This window comes from Canis aureus, chromosome 11 (genome assembly GCF_053574225.1).
Source record: "Canis aureus isolate CA01 chromosome 11, VMU_Caureus_v.1.0, whole genome shotgun sequence".
Taxonomy (NCBI): Eukaryota; Metazoa; Chordata; class Mammalia; order Carnivora; family Canidae; genus Canis; species Canis aureus.
Genome location: NC_135621.1, coordinates 2,884,107 through 2,899,643, shown reverse-complemented (window position 1 = coordinate 2,899,643; position 15,537 = coordinate 2,884,107). Strand labels below are relative to the sequence as shown.

The 15,537-nt window shown below is 47.7% G+C and overlaps 2 protein-coding genes across 5 annotated transcripts in view; both read left to right on the top strand.

The window, feature by feature from the left end:
- Positions 1-8,084: 8,084 nt before the first annotated feature.
- Positions 8,085-13,712, top strand: MIP (major intrinsic protein of lens fiber). 2 transcript variants are annotated; one of them, XR_013388675.1, is made up of 6 exons: positions 8,085-9,339; positions 9,812-9,976; positions 10,404-10,484; positions 12,046-12,250; positions 13,103-13,199; positions 13,567-13,712. XR_013388675.1 is itself a non-coding variant. In XM_077913417.1 (4 exons), the coding sequence occupies exons 1-4, from the start codon at positions 8,980-8,982 to the stop codon at positions 12,229-12,231; spliced, it is 792 nt and encodes a 263-aa protein (XP_077769543.1). In that variant the 5' UTR covers positions 8,087-8,979; the 3' UTR covers positions 12,232-13,684. The 2 variants fall into 2 exon arrangements, 1 of the variants encoding a protein (XP_077769543.1); XM_077913417.1 differs by having other exon boundaries at positions 8,087-9,339; positions 12,046-13,684.
- Positions 13,713-13,936: 224 nt separating this feature from the next.
- Positions 13,937-15,537, top strand: part of TIMELESS (timeless circadian regulator) — a 29,132-nt gene continuing 27,531 nt past the window's right edge. For 2 of the 3 annotated variants that reach the window (XM_077913397.1, XM_077913393.1), the window contains exon 1: positions 13,937-14,052. The gene's annotated coding sequence lies outside the window, so the exon portion shown is untranslated. Of the gene's footprint in view, positions 14,053-14,968; positions 15,143-15,537 lie in introns of those variants that run through there. The other variant, XM_077913394.1, reaches the window with a different exon arrangement.

Here is a 15,537-nt window from a genome sequence, read left to right as displayed (position 1 = left end):
CAATAGACTCCTTCTTTCTCCTATTGAAACAGACTTTTCCTCTCTCTACAAAGTCAAAGTCAAAGCAAGTGGGGACTTATTCTATGACTTCTCCCTTATTCTGTCTGTCTCTCCTTCAGTCCTTCTCCCATCCTCTCATAACAGGTGCTTGGTGGGCAGTAAGTGCCAGATGAAAAGTGTGACACCTGGTTGGAAGAGTTTGTTGGGGGGAGGGGAACAGAGAGGAGAGAGTGGGAGATCAGTGGGGAGAAGAGTGGAGCAGACACTGTCAGCCCAGACAGCCAGCCTGAGCTTGCCTTCCCCTCCTCTTCTAGTCCCCCAGGACCTATAGAGCCAACAATTTGGGAGAGACCTGCTGGCTGAAGGCCTAGGCACCCTGGTCTTTGTAGGAGTTATTCTTAGGGTCTCATGCCCCAGTGCATGTGCCAGGCACAGTCCCTCAACTCTTGCTTAAAGAGCTGGTGGTGGGATCCCTGGGTGGCGCAGCGGTTTGGCGCCTGCCTTTGGCCCAGGGCGCGATCCTGGAGACCCGGGATCGAGTCCCACGTCGGGCTCCCGGTGCATGGAGCCTGCTTCTCCCTCTGCCTGTGTCTCTGCCTCTCTCTCTCTCTGTGACTATCATAAATAAATAAAATTTAAAAAAAAAATTTTTTTTAAATAAAAAAAAAAAAAAAAAAAAAAAGAGCTGGTGGTGGTGAGCCTGGCACAGAGTTTTGATGGGTCAGTGGGGCCCAGACAAACCCTGCCCTCACTCCAGCACTGCTCTGTACCACTGGCTTGACCCCTCCAGGAGGTGTCCTGTGTCCTTGACCAGAGCACAGAAGTCATACTGGCCTAGGTCCTCTTCTACCTATAACTGCCCCAGGTGGCTGTAGCCCAGCTACTCATCCAGCTAAGCAGCAGCTCCCCCCTTCCTGAGTAGGGTGACACTAGGTAGGTAATGAGGGCAGATGGCTGATAGGACTTTAAAGAATGAACAAAAGAGGGGGCATCCCTGCTACCTTCAGTATGATGCAAATAGACCAATGGATTAGGCTTAGCAACTCAAGGATTTTGGATGACTTGCTGCAGATCCTTTGTTTAAAGCTTCCTTGGTAGGTAGATGGTGGGGCCTGGGGAACAGTGAAGGGGTGGTGTTTGTGTCCTCTCACCCGAGTCCTAGCATGTCTAGTCTCATCCAGGTGAGCAAGAAGAGTCATAGGCCAAGCTCTGAGCATGGAGTTTTTCTCTACTATCCAGGAGGTGCTCACCATGTTTGCTGTGGCTCAGCAGTGACTGGAAGGAGGTGGGCCAGGCATCCTGGTACTGGGTTTCTCAGTGACTGCTGGAGAACTGGCATTGGTAAGAACCCAAACCATACCAAGCAGGGGGTTGAGGAAAACTGGGTTCCACTCCTCAAGGGAGACACAGCCTTTTTTTTTTTTTTTTTTTTTCCTTTAAAGAGGCTAGACTAGGGACACCTGGGTGGCTCAGCAGCTGAGCATCTGCCTTTGGCTCAGGGCATGATCCTGGAGTCCCGGGATCGAGTCCCACGTCAGGCTCCCTGTGAGGAACCTGCTTCTCCCTCCGCCTGTGTCTGCTTCTCTCTCTCTCTGTCTTTCATGAAAAAATAAATAAACTCTTTAAAGCAAAAAATAAAAATAAAAAGAGGCTAGACTAGTGGAAAACAATGGATATTCTAGTTATATGTAAATCTCTACAAAAATTCAAGTGAGTTTTTGAAAGCTTACATTGAGTTTGAAGGTTTGGCATTCAGCTAAGTGGCTGATTTGAAAAGAAATGGGCTGGGTTTCAGTTCTCCATGAGATTCTTATCAATTTTTGATGAGGAATAAAGAGAAGTTTGGGGCCTGGCTGGCTCAGCTGGTGGAGTATGCAACTCTTGATCTCAGGGTCATGAGTTTGAACCCAACACTGGGCATACAGATTACTTAAAAAAAAAAAAAAGTTAAAAAAAGCTGATAGCTTCAAATAAGGAAATTTAATCATTTTATTTGATGTTTACAAGGGCACCAAATTAGCTGCACTTTGTCCTTCTGCCCTTCGTTTGTAGAGTTGGTGGTTAGGGGTAAGCTTTTTTAAAAATCTTTTTTTTTTTTTTTAATTTTTATTCATGATAGGCACACAGTGAGAGAGAGAGAGGCAGAGACACAGGCAGAGGGAGAAGCAGGCTCCATGCACCGGGAGCCCGATGTGGGATTCGATCCCGGATCTCCAGGATCGCGCCCTGGGCCAAAGGCAGGCGCCAAACCGCTGCGCCACCCAGGGATCCCGTGGGGGTAAGCTTTTGTAGTTAATAAAACCCTCATCAAATGGCTCCTGTTTATTAAGTGCTTTATTCTGTATTAGGCAGTATATTAAGCCATTATGTACATTATGTTATTTGATCCAGAGGAAACTGAGGCTTGGAGAGCCTACATTAATTTATTCAACAAAAATTTATTTACTGTCTACTGTGTGTCAAGCTTGGGGTTTACAGTGGTGAACAAATTGGACACATCCCTGCCCTGCCCTCCTGGAATTTATATCTAGTGGGGAATTTATATTTAGCCAGGATTTTTGTTGTTGCTATGGCTTGTTATGGATTTCCCGTGCATGGACTATTCCTTTGTTTATGATATCCCCTTCTCTTTTTTTTTTTTTTTAAGATTTTATTTATTTATTTATTCATGAGAGACATAGAGAGAGAGAGAGGGGCAGAGACACAGGCAGAGGGAGAAGCAGGCTCCATGCAGGGAGCCTGACGTGGGACTTGATCCCAGGTCTCCAGGATCAGGCCCTGGGCCGAAGGTGGCACTAAACCACTGAGCCACCAGAGCTGCCCACGACATCCCCTTCTCATTGACCTATATATAGCTTCCCCTAATTTGTTGTGGGTTGTTGTTTTTTTTTTTTTTTTTAAGATTTATTTATTTATTTGAGAGAAAGAGAAAAAAGAGCTCTCATATTTGGAGGGCATGGGCCAGAGGGAGCTGGGAGAGAGAATCCCAAGCAGACCACACTGAGCTCAGATTCTAATATGGGACTTGATCTCAAGACCCTGAGATCATGACGTGAACCAAAATCAAGGGTTGAACACTCAACCAACTGAGCCACCCAGGCATCCCTAATTCATTTTTTATTAAGTAATAAGCTAAGCATCATTATATTTTTTAAAGATTTTATTTATCTATTTGACACAGAGAGGGAGCATAAGCAAGAGGAGTGGCAGGCAGAGGGAGGAGAAGCAGGTTCCCTGAGGAGCAGGGAGCCTGATGCAGGGCTCGATCCCAGGACCCAAGCACAAGGCAGAGGCTTAACCAACTGAGCCACCCAGGTGCCCTGCATCATTATTTTTTTTTTTTTAAGATTTTATTTTTTTAATTTTTTTATTTACTTATGATAGTCACAGAGAGAGACAGAGAGAGAGAGGCAGAGACACAGGCAGAGGGAGAAGCAGGCTCCATGCACCGGGAGCCCGATGTGGGATTCGATCCCGGGTCTCCAGGATCGCGCCCTGGGCCAAAGGCAGGCGCCAAACTGCTGCGCCACCCAGGGATCCCTCATTATTTTTTAAAAGTAATTTCTGTGCCCAGTGGAGCACTTGAACTCACAACCCGGAGATCAAGAGCCATATATACTCCACCAACTAAGCCACCTAGACATCCCAATTAAGCAGCATCATTAACCAACCATGTAACACGGCAGCCCGGGTGGCTTAGCGGTTTAGTGCTGCCTTCAGCCCAGGGCCTGATCCTGGAGACCTGGGATTGAGTCCCATGCGGGCTCCCTGCATGGGGCCTACTTCTCCCTCTGCCTGTGTCTCTGCCTCTCTCTCTCTCTCTCTCTCTCTCTCTTTCTGCATCTCATGAATAAATAAATAAAATCTTAAAAAAAAAAAAAACCGGGGATCCCTGGGTGGCTCAGCAGTTTAGCGCCTGCCTTTGGTCCAGGGTGTGATTCTGGGGACCCTGGATCAAGTCCCACATCGGGCTTCCTGCATGGAGCCTGCTTCTCCCTCCGCCTGTGTCTCTGCCTCTCTCTCTCTCTCTCTCTCTGTGTCTCTCATGAATAAATAAATAAAATCTTTGAAAAAAAAACAACAACCATGTAACAGAAAAACTAGAACCTTGAGAACCACAGAAATCTACAAATATATATTTATATATTCTATTTCATCCCCTTGCCATCCCAACTTGAGGTAAACACCATCCTGAATCCTATATTCATCATTCTTTGTTTTATTTTTTGTGTAGTTTCATCTTATCTGCATATGTTCTGAAAAGCATATTTTTATTTTAGATTTTTCTAAGATTTTTTTTTAAGTAATCTCTACACCCATATAGGACTCAAACTCACAACCCCAAGATGAAGTGCCACATGCTCTATTGACTGAGCCAGCCAGGTGCCCCAATTTTTTTAAACTTTATGAAATGATTATCATGCCATATGTAATCTTCTGGGACTTTTTTTTCTCTTGGCATTTTATTGCTAAAATTCCTCCCTATTATTGAGTATCACTATGGTGATTCACTCTTTTTTTTAAGTAGGCTCCACGTCCCAATTGTTGAACTCACAACCCTGAGATCCATACCTAAGCTGAGATCAAGAGACAGATGCTTAATTGATTGACCCACCCCAGATTCACTCATTTTGACTGCTGAATAGTTTTCCATTGTGTGAAATATATTTATATATAAAGATGAGACATATGGGATCCCTGGGTGGCGCAGCGGTTTAGCGCCTGCCTTTGGCCCAGGGTGCGATCCTGGAGACTCGGGATCGAATCCCACGTCGGCTCCCGGTGCATGGAGCCTGCTTCTCCCTCTGCCTATGTCTCTGCTTCTCTCTCTCTCTCTCTCTGTGTGTGACTATCATAAATAAATAAAAATTTTTAAAAAAAGATGAGACATATATCACTGTCTATACCTCCATTCTCCTATCAATGGGCATTTGGGTTTCTTCTTCTAGTTTTTTGCTATTGTGAATAGTGCTGCTCTCACCATTTTTTTTTTTATTTTATTTATTTATTCATGAGAGACAGAGAGAGAGAGGCAGAAACATAGGCAGAGGCAGGTTTCCTGCAAGAAGCCCCATGGGGGACTTGATCCCAGACCCTGGGATCACGCCCTGAGCCAAAAGCACATGCTCAACCCCTGAGCCACCCAGGCGTCCCTGCTTTCAACATTCTTTTTTTATTTTTGGGGGGTTTTATATATTTATTCATGAGAGACACAGAGAGAGAGAGAGAGAGAGAGAGAGAGAGGCAGAGACAGGCAGAGAGAGAAGCAGGCTCCACAAAGGAAGTCCGATGTGGAACTTGATCCTGGGACTCCAGGATCACGCCCTGAGACAAAGGCAGATGCTCAACCGCTGAGCCACCCAGGCATCCCTGCTCTCAACATTCTTCTTTTTTTTTTTTTTAATTACAAAGCTACTTTTGGGATCCCATGTCGGGCTTCCTGCATGGAGCCTGCTTCTCCCTCTGCCTGTGTCTCTGCCTCTCTCTCTCTCTCTGTGACTATCACAAATAAAAAAAAAAAAAAAAAAAAAAGCTACTTTTAATACTTTGTGGGTGAGCCCCACAGGAATAAAAAACACTGGGAAGTGGTAACCCCCTCACCCCCAGGCGTGGCCCAGGGGGAGAGAGGCTACCTGAGGGGAAGGAAGCACAAAAGGGACCCGCTGCAGACTCAAGGCAAAGGAATGCCATCGGTGCTGCGACCTGTGAGCACTACAGGAGAAAACGCGAGTGTGGTGGGACTGGCTCCAGGCACACAGGCGAAGGGCAAGAGGGTTGGAAACGAAGCCACAAAGCTGCTTGGGTTCCTCTTTCTTCTCGTTTGCATTTTTCTGCTTCTGCTGCATGATCTCCAAGTCCCTCTGCTTGCGGGCGGCAGCAGAAAGCCCGTCATCTCGGCGCTTTCCCTTAACCGAGTCGCTCTGCTTTTTCATATTCTTCTGGCAGGCGAGCTCGTGCTGGTTACCGCGGGTCAGGGCGACGGCAGCGGCTCCGGCATGCCTCCGTTGCGTCCCCTCGTTCTGTCCCCCTGCTCTCAACATTCTTATACACATCTCTTGGTGTAGGCCTAAAAAAGTTTCTCCTGTGGGGTGCCTGGGTGGCTCAGGTGGTTAAGCATCTGACTGGACATGGAGCCTGCTTGAGATTCTTTCTCTCCCTCTCCCTTTGCCACTCCCTCTCCACTCTCTCCTTCTCGAAAAGAAAGAAAGAAAAAAAAGAAAAGAAAGAGAAAGAGAAAGAAAGAGAAAGAGAAGGAAAAAGAAAGAAAGAAGAAAGAAAGAAAAGAAAGAAAGAAGAAATAGAAAGAAAGAAAGAAAGAAAGAAAAGAAAGAAAGAAAGAAAGAAAGAAAGAAAGAAAGAAAAGAAAGAAAAGGAAGGAAGGAAAGAAAAGAAAAAAGAAAGAAAGAGGAAAGAAAGAAAGGAAAGAAAAGAAAGAGAAAGAAAAAGAAAAAAAAGAAAGAAAAGAAAAAAGAAAGGAAGGGATCCCTGGGTGGCTCAGCAGTTTAGTGCCTGCCTTTGGCCCAGGGCGCGATCCTGGAGTCCCGGGATCGAGTCCCACGTCGGGCTTCCTGCATGGAGCCTGCTTCTCCCTCCTCCTGTGTCTCTGCCTCTTTCTCTATGTCTATCATAAATAAATAAATAAATCTTAAAAAAAAAAAAGAAAGAGAAAAAGAAAATAAAGTTTCTCTTGAGTATATAAATGAGAAGTGAAATTCCTGGGTCAGAAGGTATTTTTGTTCATCTTTATGAGATGGTGCTATACAGTGTGTTCTGAAGTGATAATCCCAATTTATACACCCACTAGCTGTCATAACTAGTTGTGTCACTTTGTATTCTCATCCACATCTCAACCAAAATATCTGTTGCTAGAGTCTCTGCTTTTAACACCATGACGTACCACCCTCTGTCCCATCCCAGGCTCCTTTCCCAGAAGCAGCATGCACCCTGCATACTCCCTGGGACCAACAGAGGGGACGGGGAACTAGTAGCTTCTTTGGTTGAGATGCAATGGGGGTTACGGGGCCTGAAGTCAAGAGATTGGTGGGGCTTCTAAAACCCAAGAGATTCCCGAGGATCTCTGAGTTGTTCCTCTTCCTTGAAATCAGGAGCCCCAGTCTCCTTGGCTGCCCTCTGACCTGTTCTCAGCAACTTCCAACATGTGGGCGGGTTAGAGGGGCTCTCTGCCTTTGCCGTAACTGTTCCTATCCATCTCCAAGCTGGATGTTGGAGGAAGAGAGGAGCATAGGCCCTAATCTGTGTTCCTCCCATCTCTACCCACAGGTGTACTAGATGGGACCAATGCTGGGGACCATTATTACAGATCTCTTCTTCTTTTTTTTTTTTTTAAGTCATTTACTGCTGCCTTGTTTAAAAAAAAATATTCATTTATTTGACAGAGAGAGAGAGCACAAGCAAGAGGAACAGCAGGCAGAGAGAGGGAGAAGCAGCCCCACCACTGAGCAAGGAGCCTGACTCAGGGCTTGATCCTAGAACACTGGGATCAAAGGCAGACACTTAGCCAACTGAGCCACCAGGAGCCCCTGCAGACCTCTTAAAAATTTTGTTCTCCTCTGGTGCTTCATGGGAAAACCCTGCAGCTTGTATGACTTGCCATGGAGATGGTAAAGCCTACCAGTGTATCCCATCCTGCCTTCTCTACCACCACAGAGCCCCGCCTCGCCTCTAGGCCCCGGTCCCTCATCAAGCCTGAGCACAAGTGAACCTCTTGCCCCAAGCTCTCCTACCCCATTTTGTCCTCTCCTTTCTCCTTGACCAGCCTGCTTCTCCACACACCCCTACGCCCAGACTTTTCCTTAGGGATCAAGACTGAAGGCCCTAGGGTCCTGATTGGGACCATATTAGGAGGCCTAGGCCTTTCCTTTTTTTTTTTTTTTTTTTTTTAATTTTTATTTGTTTATGATAGTCCCAGAGAGAGAGAGAGAGAGGCACAGACACAGGCAGAGGGAGAAGCAGGCTCCATGCACTGGGAACCCAATGTGGGATTCGATCCCGGGTCTCCAGGATCGCGCCCTGGGCCAAAGGCAGGCGCTAAACTGCTGCGCCACCCAGGGATCCCAGCCTAGGCCTTTCCATTGCCCCATAGCCATGATTTAGTTTCCTTCTTTTCAGTACTTCCTTCTAGGACTTTGTGAGTTTGGAAAGATGAAGTATAAGCCAATTCTGAAATTTAACTAACACCTTTATCCCCTCCCCAGTCTCCCACCCCAGCCTATCCATGGAAGATAGGTTCTTCCTCCTGTCTTTGGTTTATAAGGCTGGACTGAGGCTTTGGAAAGGGAAGTGCTAGCATGGATTGGGGGTAGGGAACCTGGGCTTGGAGAAAACCAGACACAGCAGAACTATTCTGTCCCAGAGCTGCAGGGTCCACAGATTCCAGACCAAACCAACCAATGGGGAAAGGGCCTCTAATCCCAGAGAACTAAAGAATTCTCTTCAGTTATCCAACTTACCAGCTGGACCCCACTCCTGACCCCCACCCCCACCCTTACCCTTGGCCGACTCAGAGGACACTGAAGGCCCCCAGGAGCACAGTCTTATGCCCCATGAAGTGAACTCCATTTGATTGATCTTCCAATGCAGAGTTGAAGAATGTTCTAATACGGATGTCAATCAGGAGCATGAACCCCAACTTTGACACAAAGAGAGAAACAGACTTTTACAGTCCCCCTGTTCTTGGTCCTCTCCTCTCAGAGCCTCTCCAGCCCCAACTGTACCCCCACCCTAACACCCATGGCTCTGCTCATCTCCCGATGGAAGAGGGAGGGGAAAATCCAGCAGCTTTAACAGATGCATAAGAGTGGGCCCAGCCCTCTGTAGCTGTGAAGGGGTTAAGAGGCTGGGCCAGCCACTTCAGCCTGCCCCTCCCAGGGATTAAGAGTCCTCTATAAAGGGGACTGTCCTCCCAAATCAGGCCAGGGGGGTATCAGGGACCCAGGCATTTTGCCCATCCCCCCTGCCATGTGGGAACTGCGGTCAGCCTCCTTCTGGAGGGCTATATTTGCTGAGTTCTTTGCCACCCTCTTCTATGTCTTTTTTGGACTGGGGGCCTCACTGCGTTGGACCCCTGGACCCCTGCATGTCCTGCAGGTGGCTCTGGCCTTTGGCCTGGCCCTGGCTACGCTGGTGCAGGCTGTGGGCCACATCAGTGGAGCCCATGTCAATCCTGCAGTCACTTTCGCCTTCCTTGTGGGTTCCCAGATGTCTCTGCTCCGTGCCTTCTGCTATATGGCAGCCCAACTCCTGGGAGCCGTGGCTGGAGCCGCCGTGCTATATAGTGTCACCCCGCCTGCCGTCCGAGGAAACCTAGCACTTAATACGGTAACGATCAGCTAAGTGGGGCTGGAGGAACCTGGTACCCTGACTCCCTGAATGGTGGAGGCTGATCAGTTCCTCAGGGGTCTGGGACATTGTGTGTGTGTGTGTGTGTGTGTGTTTAAGGTAGTTTGGAGGAGTAAGGAAGGAATAAAAAACGTATAAAGCTCTGGACTGACTCGAGAACTGAGTTCTGGTTTCAGCTTTCCTTCCAACTCCTTGCAGGTTCTTGAGGAAACTTATTTTACCTGGTGGGGCCTCAGCTTCCTTATCTGCATAAGTGGGTACAATTCTTCCTACCCTTAAGGACTATTATTAGGAGAAATTAAGAAACAAATATAATTACTGTGATGGGGGTTGTGTTATCCTTCCTCTCCAAGGAACTGATGCCATAAGGCAGTTCCTGTGTGGGAGGCCTTAAGGAGGTAACATTGTGACAACCCTAATGAGCTGCCTCCTTTCTTCTTCCTTTGCCTAGTTGCACCCTGGGGTGAGTGTGGGCCAGGCCACCACGGTGGAGATCTTCCTGACGCTCCAGTTTGTGCTCTGCATCTTTGCCACATACGACGAGAGGCGGAACGGCCGCCTAGGATCTGTGGCCCTGGCTGTTGGCTTCTCCCTCACCCTGGGGCACCTCTTTGGGGTAAGCAGGGAGAAACTTCTTGTTTAAGGATTCTAGGGACCCTAAACCTTTCCCAGCTTTAAAGTTTCCTTCTGCCCACCTCACTATCAAACATGAACATAATGCACCTTACTCTATATCATTCAGCACAGAGGAATCAACCCTGTTCTGTTCCTCTCTTCTGTGACCACTGTATCTGGTCCTTCTTGACCCCAAGGTGGAAATGAATCATCATGGGTAGATGTAGGGTTTGTATGGATCCATAGTCTGATCCCAGATAAGGCATCAGTGCCTTTACTCCATTGTGGACCCCCCATGCAGTTTGTCCTTCCCTACTTGCTCCTGGCTGGGGGTGAGGTGCCCAGCCTTCAGGGACATGTGGGTTGTGGGGAGAGAAGCTGGGGTGAAGTAGGGGAAAGTGTCTCAATTATGACTGTGTCTTTTGCAGATGTATTATACTGGTGCAGGCATGAACCCTGCCCGCTCCTTTGCTCCTGCCATTCTCACCAGAAACTTCACCAACCACTGGGTGAGTGAGGGGAGAAGGGCAAGATCCTGAAGGCATCTTGTATGGGTGTAGGCCGCAGGTTCCATGTTTGTTGCCTGCTTTCCATCTGGGTGTGTTCACAGTTTTACCAGCACTCAGCTAAAGGGGCTGTCACAGAGTTTGGCATGCCCGTGTGAGCAGGATTCGCTATTTTGCTAGAAAGAGAGGCTCTTGCTCATATAATTCCTTCACTAGTTGGTCAGGGATTTTTACTAAGCATCCACAGGATTCTAAAACTAGCACTGTGAGGTAGACAACTGAATGAACAGGAAGTCAAAAACTTCTACTCTCATTGCTCAGGAGATATAGGAGTACAGATGGGCCTGGGCCTTCTCCCAGTTGTAGTACATTATTGACCTTGTGTGTGATGATGGCAAATGCCTCATTCTGCACCCCAGTTTCCTTACCATAAAATGGGCCATTATGAGAAGTAAATGTGAAAACCATATGTGTGAAATATTTAGCACAGAATCTGACATGGGATAAGACCTCAATAAAAATTGGCTATGTTTGTGTTGTTTGGCCATATGCCAGTGAAACATACAGAATTAAAATATTTTTTCAAAGCTGTATCCCCATTTTCCTGACAGTATTATTCACAACAGCTAAGGTGGAAGCAGCTCAAGTGTCCCTCACAAGTGAACAGATAAACAAAATGTAGTATCTACATGCACTGGAATAGTATTCAGCCTTAAAAAGAAGGAAGTCAATAAATAAATAAATAAAAAGAAAAGAAAAGAAAAAGAAGGAAGTCCCAGCACATGCTACATGGATGAACCTCGAGGACATTTCACTCCGTGAAATACACCAGTCACAAAATGACAAATACTGTATAACTCCACTTATGTGAAGTATCTACAGTAGTCAAATTCATTGAAACAAACCAAAGGGTAGTTGATGGGGGTTCAGGAGAGGGGGCAATGGGGAGCTGTCGTTTAATGGGTACAGAGATTCAAGTTTGCAGGATGAAGGAGTTCTGGAGATTTGTTGCACAACAATATGGTATACTTAACGGTACTGAACTGTACACTTAGAAATGGGTAAGATGGTGAATTTTCTGTTATATGTTTTACCACAGTTAAAACATTTTTTTAAAAGATTTTATTTATTCACTCATGAGATACACAGAGAGAGAGAGAGAGAGAGAGGCAGAGACACAGGCAGAGGGAGAAGCAGGCTTCATGCAGGGAGCCTGACACAGGACTTGATCCCGGGACTCCAGGGTCACGCCCTGGGCAGAAGGCAGGCGCTAAACCGCTGAGCCACCCGGGGATCCCCTAAAACATTTTTTAAAGCAATCTATAGACTAGTACAAACTGATAACAATAAACAGAATATATGTATGCTGAGATGTGGGATAAAGGAATAATTTGGTGACCCAGAAAAGAAACGGTAAGTTTTGAGGCACAAGGAGTAGAGACGTTTAGAATTTAAAAACAAACACACTGGTTTCTGTTTAAATTGTCCCCATTGGGTTGGAAAAAGAGAAGCCTTTTTCTTGATCTCTTCCCTAAGTCTCATTATTCCTCTCCTTTTCCTACAGGTATACTGGGTGGGCCCAATCATTGGAGGGGGACTAGGCAGTCTCCTCTACGACTTTCTCCTCTTCCCCCGGCTCAAGAGTGTTTCTGAGAGACTGTCTATTCTCAAGGGTGCCAGGCCCAGTGACTCCAATGGACAACCAGAGGGCACTGGAGAGCCTGTTGAACTGAAGACCCAGGCCCTGTGAAAACTCCAGTTGGCTAGGAGTAGGAAGCTTCTGGGTTTACTTGGAAGGGCTGAGCTAGCCCCTGGATGAAGAAAGAGACGGGGGGGAGGGACATGTACTTCTTTATTTTTTAATTTATGTGTGTTTTTTTTTTTTTTTTTTTTTTTTTTTTGCCTTTTGCCGTGTGAAATCTTTCAAGTTGCATTCATGAGCTGGTTTGTGCAAACTTCCCTTTCTCCCCATCCCACCTCTCTTCGCCGCTGTGTGTGCATGATTGTGCGTATGAATGTGAGTGAACGTGGCTGTGTCTGAGTTTTGGGGCACAGCAGGAGAGGTAGGGAAGGGAAAAAAGGTGTCATCCCATATCTTCCTCTACCAACCCAGTGTGGTGAACACAGGGAACCAAGACCTTTAAGCTTCTGGCCTTTACCCTGCTGCCAGTCAAGTTTATTATGGCCCTAGTTTTATGCAGGAGCAGGGAAGCAGGGAAGCAGGGAGTACTCCTCACAGGAGGCAGATGGAGACAAGGCATTCCAAGGGTTGGGAGAAGGGGTTGGGGGCAGAGAGAGGAAATGGAGGTATTGGCCCCAGATCAGGCTCCAAATGTACCAAAAGGTTTTGGGGAAGTTAATGGGAGAGTGTAGCCCACTTATCTCAGGGATGCTTGCCCCAGGGACTTGGGTGGGGAAGTAACTCTGAGAAAAGTGAACATTGGGGTTTGAACTGTTCTGTAAAGCCACATAAACTTGTCTACATCCACTGGCTGGGTTTTGTGTTCATTCTGGTATGATGGATCTCTTTGGAAGCCCTGGGCCAGTGAGCTCCCAACCTAAACAAGGGGTAGGGTGAGCCTAGAATCTAGAAACATTAAGTAGTTTAGCTGTTCTTCCAGACATCCCCAGAGGGGCTTCCAGGCAGCTGGTACTTCAGCCAAAGAAGAGCTCCCTCGAGTCAAAACTGGAAATCTGATGCCTGCGACAAATGCAGAGGTAGGGGTGGGGGTCCGTAGGAGGAAGAGACTTTGACCCTCAGAGTTTTAATCTAGTTAGAGCAGATCAAAACACTCTTCAAATGGTACCTTTCTGTTTTTACCTCCAGTTTTATATTATTTTCCTTTTTTGTGTTCATCTTTTCACTTTTCTCTCATATGTCCTTTCATCTTCAGCAAATCTCTTATAACTCTCCTCATATCCCAGAAATCGATTCCTTCAATTCAAATGCTTAACAATTCAGGAGATAATTACTCGTTTGAGCCCTCTCTTTTTTTGTCATCGGCAAAATATACTCATCTCAGCAGAGTCCAGAGGAGATCCTCAACTTACCAATGAATATTTATTGTTGTTCTCTCCCTTTTAGGAGCCTGCACGCTTCGCAAGCTTTAAACCTCTATCTCTAGCATGAGAGACCCACGCCCGCAAAAGACCACTTTAACGCGTAGCTCAACTCTCCACTTCCTCCTAAATAAAGCCTACTTTTTCTAACTACCCTCGGAGACTTTGGAATAACCCACTTCAGTAGAAGGGGAAGAATGTAAATTTACCTCTAAATTTACCTCTAATCGGACTTTGATCCCTATTATCTTAAATCAACAGAAAACTCATAACGCTGTGGTTCTTAGCTCACCATAGCGGATCGACTCCGATACACAGTGCTCGTACTCGTGCCCTTTTCCTTACTTCACCCCCCTGCCCCGCTTGGGGTTCTGTGGACCAGGCCGCCCCGCCCCCACGCAGGCGGGGCCTGGTGCCATCCAGTCGGGTGGCGGGAAAGGCGGCGGCCGGGCGCGTGAGGGCCGTGAGGGCCGTCGGCTCCGCGGGGCTCCTGAGGACCGGCGGGCAGCGGGTGAGTGCGTGGGACAGGGCGCTCCGGCGGAAAGCGTCCTTTCGGAGCCGCAGGGACGCTCGACAGGCGCCGAGGCCGGGTTCCCGCCACCGGGATTTGAGGCGGGGGCGGGGCTGCGCTCCGGGCGCGCACGCGCAGTTCTGCGCCCGGAGCCCTCGGTCCCCGCGCGGCCGGGCGGCTGTGGTGCGACCGGGCTGCGGACCCCTGAGGTAGATCGGACGGTTCCCGGGCGTTAGTTAGCACCTCGGGACGTCGCTTCCAGTTCCGCCCGGGGGCACGAGTGCCGCCCGGTGGTCGGCAGGAGTCGGAATTCGCTTACTTCATTCTTGGGTTTTAACCGAAGAGCTCATTCCCTTCCCTCCGGTCTCGCGTGTGAGACGTAAGGACAGTGCTTGCTCGGGTCTCTTCGCTGATCGTCGGCTACTAATTATTAAGCTCCTTCTTCGAGCCTCCGTTCTTGGCTCTGCCCTTTGTGCTGCCACAAGTTACCGTAAAAAAAAAAAAAATCGATCTGGTCATTTCAGATGAAATTTACAACTCCCCTTTGGCCGCTCACAGGCCCAGATCCTTGCTGGCGTCCGCGGCCCTTCACAGCCCGATCCTCTCAGCCTCCTTTTCTAAAACTCCCAGACGTTTTTCCTGTGTCGTTCCCTCCACGCCCAGCCTCGTGGGGGAGCCGTGTCTGCGTTGTGTTCTTTCGTGCCTTGGTGCCTGTGCTGCTGCCCTGCCCTCTGCCTGAAGTTCTGGTCACTTCCCTGCTAGATGAACTTCTCTTTCAGGACTGAGCCAACTTGTTCCTATGAAAACCTCTATTTCTGACACCCCACTGCTCACCCTCCCTGGCCAAACACTTCTTTCTTTGTGTTCTTGAAGTGTGTATGGTACCTCCGGCTCGGTGGCCCTGATGATAGTAAAAGGTCCCTGAGCCCAAACAGGTACTGTACACTGTGCTCAGTGACAGGTGGACAGATGAATAGGACAGAGTTCCTGAGCTTCTGGATGGAAGAACACATGTAAATGAGTCCTTCGCAGTTACTGGGTGACAAGTCTGCCCTCACTTCCTCACTCCTCTCACTTTGTACTCTCTGAAGTAAGCTTATTTACTGCCACAATTTCACACACCTTCTTGTATTCTGATGCCTCCAAATCTCCAGCTCCAACCTCTCCTCCCTCAATTTCAGAACTTGTCCACTTCAGTTCCAGTTTAGAAAACCTTCATTGATCATTTACATTGTGCTGGTCACAAAGATTCCTGATCTTAAGGAGTAATTCAGAGCGGCTCCTAACAGGAGATTGAGTTAGGATCACCAGATGAGCATTTTCATTTTCATTTTTTTTTATTAAAGATTTTATTTATTTATTCATGATAGTCACACACAGAGAGAGAGAGAGAGGCAGAGACACAGGCAGAGGGAGAAGCAGGCTCCATGCACCGGGAGCCCGATGTGGGATTCGATCCCGGGTCTCCAGGATCAGCCCCGGGCC